Source organism: Symphodus melops (assembly GCF_947650265.1).
Source record: "Symphodus melops genome assembly, chromosome: 4".
NCBI lineage: Eukaryota > Metazoa > Chordata > Actinopteri > Labriformes > Labridae > Symphodus > Symphodus melops.
Window position 1 is genome coordinate 710,224 of NC_136694.1, and position 15,826 is coordinate 726,049.

Below are 15,826 nucleotides of genomic sequence, written 5' to 3' on the forward strand. Positions count from 1 at the left end.
ATAGCATAAATGTACATGTGGAGTTCAAACTCACCACTTGTCCACCAGCGTCCGACTCTTTGACTCTTATTACAAACAAGTCTCCTCTCTCCTGCTGCAGCTTCAGCTGGTTTATAAAGTCAGAGACTGAAGCTTTGTATTCAGATTTTAGATGATTTAATATAACTGGATAAAATGTTACTTTCATAGTCTGAACCTGAAGCATGTCTGCTCTATATGTCATGTTAATAACATCACACACATTCACTAACTTCATATATTTTCTTTTTTCTTTCAGAGTGCATCTTAACATGTTGACATTCTTTACATTAACGTATATTTTTGCCTCTCGATGTAACAGTTTTAATTTGTTTATGCTGATTGGATGTTACGAGGCAGACACATGTTCATATCATCAGGAGAAAGTAAAGACTCTGAGGGTTCATGTAGTGTGTTAGCCTTTCTTGAATCCTCGATTCAGGACGTGTGATAAATGATTTATCAGATAAAAAAAGTTTTCTTTTGCTTTTTTTTCTTTATTTCCATTTTTAAAACACAATAAATGTACCATACAACGGGCCATTAGGTTGAAATGTTCAGGATATTTGACTCAACTTGTCTATAATATCTGTATGAAGTTTCATGTTGACAGACTGAACAGACTCAGAGATATTTGACAAAGTGCAGTACAGAGCATGTCCAGCAGGTGTCCACAGAGCGCTCTTAAACTTTTCTAAAGTTACCAAAATAAGATAATTCACCTCACTTTGAATCAACAAAAAGTGATTTAAAATGTGTGAAAGTCTTTGATTCAGCCTTTAAAAATAAATGTTTGTAATTTAAATACATTTAATACAGTTTTTATAAATTACTTACACCTCTACAAATATTTAAATTCAAGTTTTTGTGATTCGTTCATGTCCCACTGTTGCTCACATTACCTAACGGTTAACTTCCGGGTATGCTCAGGCAGGTATATTGATTGGTTACAAATTTTGGGCTGTGTCATGGTGTTGACTTCTCATTGGCAGAATCTAGCTGTCAATCAAACTCAAGTCGCACTCGAGTACAGATGCAATGTTTTAATTGGCTGATTGAGTTAAAAGTCCGGCAGGATTGCAGCTTCTGTTCACAGAAAGACGCTGATTGGTTTGTTTGGTTGCTGGGCGTTTACTGATTGTAGAGATACCGAACATGATTGGTCCAAAGTTTGTTTTAATAATTAAACTTTGACGGAGAATTAGCTGTTTCGGTAGATTGACAAGCGGCCGTGAAACTAACCGGAGGACACGATGGACTTTTATTTAATGAATTTATTCTTCAACTTGAACACAAAGCAGCTGTTTTTAATCAGCGGAATGTTTTTCAGTGAAATGAGCCGGTGTTTGTTTCAAATGTCTGGTTTTCAGTCTATAAATACATTTGAACGGCGGCTCGTCGCGAGACCTTCTGAGATGCTAACGGTTTAAAACGGTAAAGTATGACGTCACTGTTTAAAGTATTTTATCCTTTAAGTGTCATTTTTAATTCCTCTGTAAAAACGAAAAGCTGAGCTTTCAAACTATATATAATATGTTTGTAGTGATGTTTACAGTCATAAGAAAAAACGTCTTTTTGTAGTTAATTAGTCTGAACGTTTGTATTTGGGGTCGCGCGCATCCTCCGCGTGTTAAAAGATTAAAGGACAGAACTGAGGAGGAACCAAAAGGTGAGTCCTGATGATGTCATCCTCTGCCTGTCACGTGCTCAGGTTGACTCCACAGACCTGATACCACTCAGGAATATTTAAAGTATTTCTAATTCACTTCAGTGGACATTATCCTTCAGTTTGTGACGTAAAGACTCACAACACGTCAGTTTAAAGGAGTCAATCAAAGCTTTTTGTACGTTAATATAACCATGAGTCCTCCACACCTAGCAGCTCTGATGAAGTGGGTTCAGGTCAGGTGGTCTACAGGGTCCTTCAACATGTCAGCCTGCTGGGACAAATAATCTGATTTATCATTGAGACATGAATAATTTCTTATTTATTTCCTGTTCACAGTTGCATGTCGAGAGCCGTCTGTCAAGCAACTTAAGTTAACAAGTGACCAGGCCGTGCTGCAGTGTAAAATTGAAGGAGCGTCTCCTGAACCTAAAGTGGAGTGGAGGGACAGTTCTAGAAACATCCTTCATGCTGTGAAGACTCAGGTCACAGAAAATGGAGGCAGCTTCATCATCCTCAAAACGAATGTGACCAAGACCGACACCTACAGCTGTGTGGTCACACAGGACGCCATCTGTCATCAGATTTCTAATGACCTCAATGTGGACTTTCCAGGTGAGATTCTCCTTCATAATAATGAAATGTGTCTTTGTTTTAGCTCAGACTCAGGTCAGAGTGATTGAGCTCAAAGCAGTGTATACAGGGATTCAGTCCCATTGAGCCATCAGGTAAATGTGTCCACCTGAGAGCAACATTCAGATCTAAACTCTGACTCTGTTTGATGAATCACCAGTGACAGGAGAGATTATGAACTGGGACCATTGAGAAATCACCAAAGTCCCAGTGAGATGTAGTGAGAGAGAAGAAGTCAAAGAAGGTGACGACGAGATTTCACTCCAAAAGTGGAGTCAAGATTTAAAGATGTGTCCGAACGTCTTCTCTGTGTCCGAGCTTCTTCATGATGGGAGTCAGAAGTTTTTAGTCAAAGTGAAACTGAGTCCAACTCTCCAAAGATTCACAGAGTTTATCTCCTTTTCTTTATTCCAACCTTTAAACATTCAGTAAGTCTCAAACAGCCTGTTTACCTTTACAATGCTTTCACTGTTTACAACATGTTTTTCCTTCTTCTGTTTCCAGGAGCAGAGAAATCTTCCTTTTGTCTTTGAATAATAATAATAATACATTTTATTTGTAAAGCACTTTTACATTTTCTAAATCTCAAAGTGCTCCAGAGTTTCTCCTCTGATCAGACAAAAGTTCTGGGTTCTCCAATCAGATCTCAAGGGGGGCCCTCGCCGCCCCTCTGGACCGGGGCCCCGCTTTGCTTAAGAAGGCTTCAGTGAGATTTTCAAACTCAGCATTAACTGTTGATACGACTAAGAGGATTATAAAGTTGAGCTGTTACACAGTTAGATTTATTTTCTGAGTAATGGCATCTTTAAGGATTTCAAAGATCCCGATATTTCTCCACACGGATGTAAATGTAAGTCAGGACTTCTGTGCACACGCCTGCAGACAGATGAACGCTATGCAGTCAGCTTCCACAATCACAATCATCAATACTTTATTAATCCCAGGAGGCAGCACCATCCTGACAGCTGCACTAAAACAGAGTATATTAGTAGAAATATATTTATATCCAATGAAATGTGAAAACAGCAGGAACATGAATCCAACATCAATCATCACGTTTGTGCTGTAAAAAGAGCAGAGAGTGAGGACAAGATGGAGGATATAGACTTTTCTGATGTTGCTCTCTGTGTTCATGTACAGATTATTAATTCTTCTTACCTGGCACAGTTTGAACGTGTCATGAAGGAGTTTGGAGTTTAGAGTGTGTGAGGTGACCCGGGGTCAGAGGGAGGAGACGCTCACAGTTTGATGGTCACAGGCAGGAAGTCTCTGGCCTGTGTGTCACATGTTTCACTGAGCTGGAGTTTGCAGCTTATTGTCTTGCTCACACGCATGATGCAGGGTTTGGCTGCCAGCATTTTGTGCTTGTTAAAGGAAGTGAGGGGGCTTTTTTTTTTTAACCAGATGAATGACACAGATCCAACCTGTGTGCAGTTCACACTTTGTTGTCAGCGTGAGATATGTGCACGCTGTCTGTGCACAACAGAGGAGACGAAGGATTCCAGGGGTAAAGTGGCTGCTCTGTGGTAACCATGGATACCAGCCGCTTCACGCTAACACTCCCGAGCTCACAGCCCTCGCTTTTCTGCCCAGACAAAATGCTCGGTGGACACGAGACGAGCGTGGACAACAGATATGAAAAAGTCAAGTCAAAGTTTATTTGTTTAGCACCATTAAAAAAAAACCTTCAGCTGACCAAAATGCTTCACAGGCAGAACGCCAAAACAGAATCAAATAAAGACAAATCCACACACTCACATCATCATACATGTAGAGGCATACAAACATACATGTTCACACAGGAGAATAAAATCATTACAAATATGGGGCTTGTTTCAGCTGGGTGTTTTTGAGTTGTGACTTGAATGGATGTAATGAGTTAGTTTGTGTTGGTGCCCGTGACGGGGGTCAGCCTGGGCTCCAGGGACAACAAGGAGGGACTGATGGGAGGACCTAAGTGGACGTGGTGGGGTCTAGAGGGTTAAAGGAGGGGGGGGGGCTGGACCATGCAGGGACTTAAGAACAAGTCACAGAATTTGGATTGAGGGAGTTGTGCAGTCGTCCAGGCGGGACGTAATGGATAAAAAGGGTTTTATTTATGTTCACACATATTGATGTGAATCTTTTAATGTTCCTACTCTGCAAACATTCGTCACCGTCTTTGTAGATGGACAAATATCTGTCCAGTAAAATTCAGTTTGAGAATCACTGATCTACGTTTGCAGCTTTGCAGTTGAGATTGCTGTAAAATCCGATCCTCTCCAGGACGTACACAGTCTCACAGTCGCTCAGGTTTCCTTTATTTTTCTCCTTCTGGATCTCAGCTATCTGAAACATCTCATAGGGGGGAATTAGCACCTCTTCCTCCGTGTCTTTCAGACGGGGATATTTCTTCAGATCAGCCCCGTAACAGGTCTGAATTTACCCAAGTGAGTGAGTGTTGGATTGTGAGAGCTGGAGGCGAACATACCAAACCGGATCATTTGGTTGGTTTGCCGGTAAACTCGGTGACAGATCTGCGCTAACTGATGTGGCATTGTTTGTGCCTATGAAGGATCTGAATGGCAGATGTTAGCCAGAAATGTAAAGAGTGAAACTGGAAGGTGGAGCCATATTCAGATCTGTTGGTTCGGACCGCACTGTTGAATAATTCCTCAAAGTTTTTCTGACCAGACGTGTAGATACAGATGGCTGGAAAATGCTCCTCACTTAGATCCTCTTGTTCCTCTTTACACACTTGTCAGCAAGTTTCCAGACTTTGTGCAATATGCCTTCGTTCTCTCTCTTGAAGTATTTGGTCTTGACCTTGTGGCTCCTCTGTGCTTGGCAGGAAGCGAACATGTCATGGACACAATCTTTAACCATACTCAGCGGGATGTCTTGGTTTTTCTCTCGGAGAGGGAAGTTGAAACGGATCTGAGGGGAGACAAAGACAATCATGAAGGGCAAAGGTCATTCAAGGTCATTGAACCACATGAAGCTAGCTGGTACAAAGAGTTCCTCTGAGTGACAGAATACAGACATGCAGATGATATTCACTGGGATCAGGAACGATGGTTCAAACCAGGTGAAGTTCAGTGTATCCATGCAAAAATCCAACATGCAAAAAGCAGACTAACTGCTGTGTTTGACCTCACACATTTATTTTCAATGATGTGGATGATTATCTAAGTATGGTAGAATGGTCCGATCTAAAGCGGACCTTTGCTCCCAACATTAGTTGTTAAAGTGATGTGTGGTCGACTTGTTGTTGAATGATTGTGTGAGGAACAGGAAGTGTAAAAGACTGCAGGCAGCATCCAGCCGCAGAGTCAGAACAGGGACATGAAGGTCAGCATGTTTGTCTGCAGCGCTGCAATCAGGACAACTCAGGAATCTACAAACACACAAAAACAACAAGTTCACTTCAGTCTGCAGTGTTGATTCAATGTCTGTCATGATGGAGCTTTAAAGAAAAGTCTGCTAGTCCAAAGTGAGAGCTAGCAGTCTGCAGAAAGAGCTGATGCTGCAAACGTTGGGAGGTCTTTGAATGAGATGAGCGGTCCTCAGCACAGGTCCAGGACCTGCCGCTCTCTCTTTATATATCTTTGTGACCAGACGGGTCCAACGTCCTCTGACACACATGAACACTTTTAGATTTCCAAATGATGAAGGAGGAGCTCCTGTGAAAGTCTGAAGGTGCGAGTGTGGTAAGAAATGACTGTGGTCATGTCTTTGTTTGCTGCCAGCTGCAAAAAAACAAACACACAGACAACTTTCCAACATGTTTGAACAGAATAAAATGCACGCTACATCTTGTTTTCATTTCTACATTTTTTAAAGTTAGCTTCTTCCTTCTTCTTTTTCGAACATGCAGCAACCTTTAATTTCTTCATTTTCTGTTTAAAACATGGTGAAATATGCTTTTATTACTGATGCTCATTTTCAAAAGTAAATATTCTAAATTATATTTGAAAGATGTAAAAGCGTACCCCTATTTCCTAAATGATCGGCAGGTGTGTAAATTGTCAATCAGAACAGAAAAATATATAAAAAGAAAAAAACAAAAGATCAGTAAAATATTGGAACCCCTTATTTGGTTGAAAATGTAAAAAAAAAAAAAAAAGAAAGGTGTGAAATGTTGAAGCTGAGAAATGTCTCTGTTCTGGGAAAGAAAGAAAAAACAAAATGGCGGCAACATGTTTGAAAGAAGATGAAACAGAGACAACATAAAGGCGAGTAGAGAAGGAGTCATGGAACAGCTGACCATGTGATTATCTGACAACAGGTTGAGGTAACATGATGGGCTCGGCAGTAGCTGGGTCCAGTGTAGTGTTGCTAGTTGACTTCCTGAGCACTGCCGAGGACACCTTGAGCAACACATTGTACCTTCTCAGGAGCGCTCGCTGTGTGCAGCCCTCTCACTCTGACATCTGTCCGTTAGCTCATGTTGACATGGATCCTGTGTGTGCACGCGTGTGTGCTGACCATCAGACCATTAAAGGGAGATTTCACTCATCTGCATGAAGCTGTGTATCTTTAGAAACCTGCTCCTGCTTTCTGCCCTGATTTTCCCCGGAGACGGGAAAGCTCCAGATTTCTTTTCTGAGGATCAAAAATCCTCATTTCATCGGAGGCTGTTTTAGTTAGAGGGGGTGAAACTACATCGTGCTTTTGACCCTCTGAAGCTACAAACCTGTTGAAGGTCAGTGGGCGGGGCCTCACTGTCAGAATCTAAAATCTGATATGGATGAAGAGGATTTAGGAATCGGAAGTTTTTCTACCAGCCGCAATATAGCGGCGAGCAGTTGAGTCTGATGGAGGAACGGGGGGCGGCGCTGAAGACGAGGAGCCCGGGCCGGCTCGAGTTGAGGCGGGCTGGTGCTGTCGGTGGTTTGTCTTTGGACACAGGCAGAGAATCTGTTTGAATTCCTAAAATGCCGATTCCTTCTGAAATGTGGGAAACGGCCGAGGGAAACGTGCGGATGTGTTGTAGAACGTAAACAGAGCGCTTTAGCTTCAGTGGGAGTGGCCTGCGGTGCAGTGCATTCTGGGAGCACAGCTGCTTTACATGTCTCCTACACATATGACCAAAGGTCAAGATTCATGTTTCCACGGGTGAAGTGTCCTTTAAGAAAATAAAAAAACACTTTTTGTTTTTCCTTCTGTGAAGCTGTTGGAGCTGTTCTGTTTTTGTTCGCTCTGTGGTTCATGAAGGAGGATGTGATGATCGACTGGATCAAAGGCGGCTGTAAGATCCAAAAGGATGAGAAGTGATGGGGTACCAGTGTCTGCTGCCATCAGAAGGTCCTTAGTGACCCGGACCAAAGCAGTTCCTGTTCTATGGCCAGGACAGAAACCAGACTGGAGTTTTTCAAACACATTATTGTGAGTGAGCTGATCTTGAAGTTGTGCTGCAACAGTTTTCTCCAGAGCCTTAGAAAGAAACGGGAGATTGGAGATGGGCCTGTAGTTGAACAGAACTTGTGGATCCAGGGTGGGTTTTTCCAGTAGTGGTCTGATGACCGCAGGTTTGAATGCAGGTGGGATATGGGCAGCCAGGAGGGAGAGGTTTCTGATGGTAGTGATGAGTGTAGAGATGGCAGACATGTTGGACTTCAGTAGGGCTGAGGGGAAAGGCTCCAGTGCACAGGTGGATGGCTTCAGTTCTCTGACCATGGCCTCCACCTCTTCCTGTGTGACACTGCAGAAGGAGCAGAGGGGCTGGACAGTCTCAGGGAGTGGGTGGACACTTTGATGGGTTGATGCAGGAGTGGTGGACAGGTGTGAACGGATGTTGTCTCACGTGCATGTTGCACCTGTCCTCTGTGTCCTCAGAGTGGCAGGGTGAAGGGGCTTTGAGAAGATGGTTTCTTGTTTCAAAGAGTTGTTTGGAGTCACCGGGGCTGTTATTTCTGATGCTGGACTGGAACCTGGACCCAGCATCCATCAGAGCTTAAGCCCTCTTGTGGTCCCTGTAGGCCTGTTTGTGAACAGTCAGTCCAGAGGTGTTGATCCGCCGCTCCAGGGCCCGCCCAGCTGCCTTCATCATCCGCAGCTCGCCGTTGTACCGTGGTGCAGTGCGTGAAAAGGAGACTGATCTGGATGTTAAGGGGGCGTGGAGGTCTAGGAGACTGCTCAGGGACTGGTGGTAAAAATCCACTGAGTCAGTGACAGAGAGGCAGTTTGCAGAGCTCGAGGAGAGAAGTTGAAGATCCATCTGTGTCCATGTTTTTGATGTTTCTGAAATGAATGTGCAGCTTTGGTTTGGTGTCGGGGGAGGGGAAGGGCAGCTCCACTGAAACAACCCCGACATCATAGACCTGTAGCTTCCTGATGAGCAGGTCCAGTGTGTGTTGTTGGAGGGTGAGGGAGTCCAGGAGCTGGAGGACATGAGGGGGTGTGGACATGAATCTTGAAATGTCCCAGGATTCTGGTGTTTGTAGATGTTGGACAGAGCGTTGGAAGGAGAGCAGATATTTCCAGCATGAAAGCTGAGTTGGGTTTTGGGGGCCGCTCGATGAGAAGCACAGTCATGGGATGAGTTTACATTTAAATGCAAGACAGTGGCAGGAGGAAGTTGTAGGTAGTAGGATGGGGGACGAGTCCAGGTCCTGTGGGTGGATGATAGCGAGGCCACCACCACGGCCAGTGCTGCAGGCTGCCTCTAAGTAACTGTAGCCAGGGGGACAGGCTTCATTTAGGGCAGAGTCAACCTCTGGCTGCTGCCAACTTCCTGTCACACACATGAAGTCCACTTTTCTTTCTCTCATGTCTCTTCAGTCAGCCTGGATTTATTCTTGATGGATTGAGTGTTGACAAGTCTGTGGGCTAAATCTCTGTAGAGGTCGCAGGGCAGTCAAATCCAGTCCGCTCAGGCTGGAGTCCACTCCACCAAATGTGTCCAGCCCAGAGTGCGGAGGTCTCTCCTTGTTGTCCGGGCTGGACTGTGGAGGTCTGGCTGCATTTCCTGTGCAGATGTTTGCTGGAGAAACGGCGTTCCGATGACGGATGACCATAGAGACGGGATGTTTGTAGCAGAGCGGCGATGAGGTTTCTGGAGGGTTAATTTTGGGCCGGAGCCTCGATGGATGTAACGAGGACGGAGGAAAAGTCCAAGCTGGCTGATGATTGGCTGTTTAAATCCAAGAGTGGCTGCAGGGTTTAGTTGGTGGAGCTGCGAGCTGGAGGATGGAAACGCCATCATGCTGGCCAAGGAGGGAAAGCTGTGGAGCCTCGCTGACTGTTGGCCAGATGTTTGCTCCAGGTGTTGGAAGCGGTGGAAGGGAGGACAGTTTTCCGTCAGGGTGGTCAGAACCAGAGGGCCCGTTTCCCCGTGGGTCCAAGTTTGAAGAGTGTTAAGGCGAGACACTACAGGTGAATAGGGTAAAAAAAATTAACTCACAGATATCAACATGAAACTTCTACAGTTGATTACTTATGTTAAGACAAATATTTTTAATATTACAACTTTTCTGAAATATGTTTAAATATGCAAATAATGCATTATTTAATGAAATAAGCACTAATTTGCATACATTGGGGGGATATAAATCTGAACATTGGAAATGGCCAGGTTCAAAATTATTTATTCATTTAGTTAAGATATTAGATATAAAGTGATTTACAGAGGGGATTTTAGATATCTCTTTTTATCACTTCATTAATCAGAAAATACTATCAACAGACCTAAAACATGTCCACACAGAACTCAAAGTTCACCTGAGTGTTTACAGGTGATAGTTGTACATTCCTTCTCCATGTAGACTGTTTGTATCCTCACTTCAATGTCCTGGAAACAGACTCATGATCAGGTTCATGTTCTTGGTTTTTGTCACCAAATAGAAAATCTGTAAAAGTAAAACTGACCAACAATAATTGAGATGGCACTTTATTCTATTTTTATAAATCCATCCTTATTCCATCCATAAATAAAAACAGGCTCCTGTTATTACAGAGCTATAATATGTTACACAGAGTTTCCCACAGAATGACGCGTGAAGGACGAGCGCAGCTCGCAGCTGGACATTTATTGCACTCAAAGTCATTCGAACCATATTTTGGACTTTATTTCATTTGTTTTATGAAAATGTTGAATATATGTTTGTAAGTCATTTAAAATTATGCTCTAATGTGCACAATGCAGAGTGAGTTAGGGTGCGTGTTTGTGTGAAACGAAGAGAGACTATCAGGCTGTGTGTGACACACTGTCCCCTGAGAGTATGAAATATAAACTCTGCAGCATGTTTAGACCCTGATCTCACACAATTCAGACAAATAATCAAATAAACAAAGCAGCTTCTATTATTATTATTTTAGCAGTTTCTAGTATCAACTGTGCAAACATCAACGAGCAGCCACGGCTGTGTGGCGTGCGCGTCACTTTGACATTTTTCTTTTTCTTCATGGTAGTTTGAAAGATTAAATGTCAATAAGCCCAAAATCTCAAAAATGATCAGTGCATAAAAATGGGTGTTTTTGCTTTAAAGACCAAAATAACGTCCCACTAAATGATAAATGATCTTCACACAGACGACTGGTAGAAGAGAAAACTTTCTGCAGATGTTTGTGACATTCTTCATCTGTGTGTGAACATCTGTCTGAACACTGAAGCAGATTTCAAACAGACAGAAAAAGGACTCAGAGATTAGCGTCTAATCTGGTGTAGAGACTTTTAATAGCTCTCCTTCCATCTTTGTACAGCGCTGTGACCAATAAAGCCGTTTACACTGCTGACACACGTCCCGTCATTACTGCGGGTGCAGACGCCGTCACACGCTGCCTGTCACCTGACAGGAATGAAAACACATCCACATGGATTGTGTATTGAAAGCTGAGTGCACGCTGTGCTGGGAGAGACAGCCACACAGACCAGAGCAGGTCACAATGATGCATTCACTGAAAACAGGGATTTCTGGTTCCCTCAGTGAACCTTGTGGAGTTGTGCTCTGACTGAAAGAGTGTGATATTAAAGTGAAGGGGGGCTCGGCTGGCGTTGTTACTGTGATTGATTATTGTAAAGTCTGGATGTGAACCATGACAGCTTTGAATCTGCCTCACATGGATCTTTCCATCCCTCAGCTGATGCTGCACATATGAAACAGGAGACTTTGAGATGTGTGCAGGATCAGGATGTGACTTTAAAGCTCAATGTGTTCTTCAGCTCTGAATGAACCTGTCAGACTACATGATCCTCTGTTCAGCAGTCAGTAGCTGACAGCCTCATGATTCATAGAGAGCTGCTTACTCGAGCTGGGTTTCCATTCAGGAGATTTCAGTCACAGAACCAATTTGACTTGAATAATTGTAACTCTAACTTGGTGCATTATTAAAGATATTATTGTTGAATGAAGCCCAAAGCAGTGCCATTAATCATGTACTTTTTATTAAACATGACCAAAACAAACATGTAATAATTGAAATCACAAGGCAGGCAGTGTAAACAAGGTGGCTACAAACACATAGTAAACTGAGGACATTCACTCTGCTGCCTGTGACTGTCTCACTAAGGTTTTGTGCAGTATGACACATCGGTTCCAACAAACATCTAACAACTGTATCAGAAGAGAAACAACCAAAAGAGACAAACAATCATACAAATGAATCAATAATGAATCAATCAAAGTAAACAAGCAGACATGTAAAAGGTTCTGAGTTGTCGTATAGTGCAATAAGTCAGGTTGTCAGGTATGAATCTGTTGCTCTGGATGTCCAACAGTCACAAGTTAGTGCGACTCTCTCTCTGCTAACTTCAGCCATGTTGGGATGTTTCACGTCTGCATACATGTTTGGGACTGTCACTTCACTGAACTGTTAGCATGTTGCTATAACGTAGCGTGGCTCCAGAGTCTTTATAAGGAAACCATCATTTTCAACAACGCTGTGTGGTCGTATGTCCTTGTATATAAATGTTGTGACAGGTTATTTTCTGCTCTCGCAGAGAGTTTGCTGCTAACCTTCATACAAATGTCTTCTCCAGCTGCTTCGGGTCCGACGTCTTTGCAGACTGCGTTTCCGGGTGGTGTCTCCATAAATGATTTCAGACATATTTCACCTCCACGCTGCAGATCTTGTAGATAGTTTTGCTCTTGTCCAGTTCATTGCTGCCTTCGTGTTTTTTAAATCCAAAACAGTTTGTTGGTAGTGCCTTCAGTGCTCCCGCCATGTTTAACAACGCTCGCGCTCCTCACCTAGCGACTAGATCTCGCGAGATCTCTGGCTGTCCACGCGAGACTACTCGGCTTTAGACTGCAGGCTGCATTACACACAGGAGGAGACTATTAAATAATCGATTTCAGGATTTTATGAATCGATATCGGGCCATTCAAAGGAAAATCAATTTGAATCGATTAATCGAGTTTTTTTAACCCAGCCCTACTACAGTGATGTCACTTTAAATATACTGTGTTTGTACTGATGCTTTTAAACAGATCACTGTGTGACACTGCTGATCATCCTGTTACCTTCATGTGCATTTCCCCTCCGTGTCCACAGGAGCTGCTTCAGAGCCCCTTATTAAAATCCTCGAGGAAACAAAGGACCAGGCCGTGCTGCAGTGTTTAGTCAGAGGAGCGTCTCCTGAAGCTACAGTGGAGTGGAGGGACAGTTCTGGAAACATCCTTCCTGCTAAAGAAGCTCAGGTCACAGAAAGAGGAGGCAGCTACGACATCATCCTCCAAACCACTGTGACCAAGAGCGACACCTACAGCTGTGTGGTCACACAGGACGCCATCAAACAGCGGGCTGAGGCTGACACCTACGTTCACATCAGTGGTGAGAGAATATTACAGTGTGCAATTCTTTTCACTGTGTGAGAGATTGAAAGAAAGAAAGGATTCAAAGTGAGCGATGAAAAAGCATTCTTCAGACTGAAGACATCAATCTGTCTTTAGAGGACGGAGGTCCCAGTTTTAGTGGGATCTGAGATTCTTTCTAATCTGTGAGCTCTCAGTTAGTTGAAGCAGGGAGTGATGGGTCAGACTGACGAAGCCTCTTTAATCCACAAAACACCAAATGAACATGAAACTTGAGCTTTTCATTTCTCCACATTTATCTGGACGACTGCTGAAAGAAGCAAAGACAGAGAAAGTGGAGGTGTTGAGCTGAAAGTGGAGAAGACACGGAGCAGAGCATGTGAAAAGTGAAAAGATGAAAAGCAACACAAAGTGGTGCAGAAGTGAACGCCTCCGAATGGAAAGCACATTGAGAGTCAGATTGAAGGCAAAGAAAGCACACGGCCTCCATGACAAACTCTGATTCAGGACTCAGCAGCAGGAAGGACAGCTGTTTGGTTTCTCTGCTTTCAACTGCACAAATACAACACCCTGCTTTTACTTACTTTACTAACTCTTGCCAAAGAGAAGGAGAATGTCCCTTTACATGAACTTTAATCTGAAGCAGAAACATGACGGGACTTAAAATCACAGGAAAGTTTTCAGCTCTGACAGAAGTTTGACTTTCTACAGGAAACAGAAGAGGATCAAAAAGTTTATTATTGAAGATTATTTTCAGTTTTCTAAATGTTGAATAAAGATCAGTGAAGTCCAGATGTGATGTGTGTAAAGATCCAGATGTTGACGAGGTGAAGATGGTCCTTTGGGTGCTCAGAGTCTGACACACACACACACACACACACACACACACACTAATGATTCATGAACTTTGTGTTTCAGCTCCTCCTGTTGGATGGATTGTTGCTGCTGTTGTCATCCCTCTGTTGCTTGTTGCCATCTTCGCTCTGCTGTATAAAATGGGCTGCATCAAACTCGAATGCAAAAAAAGTAAGTGTCAGATCATGTTTCAGAAGTCCCTGTCTGTCAGAGTGGTGTCAGTAGTTGTCTGTCCTCAGTGCTCTTCACTCTGTTTTCTCCTCTCAGTCTGATCACTCCTGATTTAAGGTGAACCAATCAGAGAGCGCGCTGAATCAGTTTAAACTTTTGATCTCTGTGAGAGACCTTTAAGAACAGAGTGTGACTTCTATCTGACTCCACCTGTATCCACTCATTATTTCTGTAGCTGTGACACAGAGCAGCTATCTGCTCACTTCTCCATCCATCCATTATGTCTCCAGCTGAAACCATTCCTCCAATAACTCCATCCATCCATTATGTCTCCAGCTGAAACCATTCCTCCAATAACTCCATCCATCCATTATGTCTCCAGCTGAAACCATTCCTCCAATAACTCCATCCATCCATTGTCTTCATCTGGTTACAGAGGAGAAACAGCCTGAACGCCAGCCAATCACAGAGAGGCACATTCATACACAGACCAGAAGCTGTTTGTTATTATAAATATCTAATCAGCCAATCACAAGGGAGCAGCTTTAACAGCCTCGTCCTTCCTGAGCCTTCATGACGCTCCGGGTCACCGAGGTCACGTGGTCTCAGACTGGTTTCTTTAACATGACCATGAGTCCACAGTCTCCAGGTCTCAGTCCTGTGCTGGGACGGGGACTCCTGGTGGGTGTGCAGCGACGGTGTGATGATGTCATCTCTGTGAACAAAGGTCGGACTGGTAGCAGAGCTGCTGAAGTGGATCAGTCATTCAAATAATTCTTTATTTATTGGATCAATAATCAACAACAAGCCCAGAGTCCTGAGCCGAGTGTGAAACCGTGTCCCCTCACACTCAGTGTGTGAAGGTGTGTCTGCAGCTTTATTAGTCTGGACCATGTTTAGATCACATCCAGCTACAGAGAGTTCAATAGAGTTCATCTATAAACCAGATTTAACTGTAATCCATTGTTTCTCTTCTTTATTCTCATTTTGTCTGTTTTGGACCTGCAGGAAACGCCACGCCCCAGACCACACGCCAAACTGACTCGCCAACGGAGGAGGAAAAAAAAAATCTGAGTCAGGAGGAGGTTTAAAGCTTCCTGTGTGATGATGAGGTGTCCCCCCCCCCCCCCCCCCCCACCCCAGGCTGGACCGTACGACAGTAAAAAAAAGAACCGAGGCTGAGAGTCCTTCAGAGAAATTCATTTCAATGATTTAGCTTTCCTCTCCCAGCAGAGCGCGTTAGCATGTTTAGCTAAGTGGATGTTGCCTTACTACATCTCAAATGTTTTTCATTCATACGTCGCTGACGAAGCAGTGGGAGCAACTTGTGCTTACGTGTTTTAGCCAAAGACAAATCAAACGTGCGGCTGCAGGAGCTGGGGATCGAACCCCCAACCTCCCTGTAAAGAGACGACTGACTACCACTGAGCCACAGCCGCCCCTGTATGTACAGCTTATGTAAAAAGGTCATTTGAAATCGTCCCCATGAATCTGTGTTTTTATTTTTTATTGCTCTGTCTTTCTGCTCCATGTGTCTGTGAATTCCCCCCGAGGTCAATAAAGTTTTTTGATTTGAATTTGAATGAGATTGAAATGATTTGAAAAGAATAAATGAGTGGATCCATGTTGTTCAGAATAAACCTGTGAATGTTGTAAGAAGGAGGCCGTGCTGTCCGGCTGCACGTCGTCCACAGACGAGTCAGATCTGAAGAGAGAAACCAGCAACCAGCTCAACAAGTCTTAAAGAAGC

General features: G+C 43.6%; 1 protein-coding gene across 2 annotated transcripts in view; it reads left to right on the forward strand.

Annotated features, from left to right (window-relative positions):
* Positions 1–15,826, forward strand: part of LOC306822722 (V-set domain-containing T-cell activation inhibitor 1-like) — a 67,368-nt gene that overhangs the window by 4,163 nt on the left and 47,379 nt on the right. The window contains exons 3-4 of one of the 2 annotated variants that reach the window (XM_079341911.1): positions 2,024–2,299; positions 12,791–13,069. In XM_079341911.1, the coding sequence (XP_079198037.1) occupies positions 2,024–2,299; positions 12,791–13,069 (555 nt within the window). Of the gene's footprint in view, positions 1–1,058; positions 1,453–2,023; positions 2,300–12,790; positions 13,070–15,826 lie in introns of those variants that run through there. The other variant, XR_013778924.1, reaches the window with a different exon arrangement.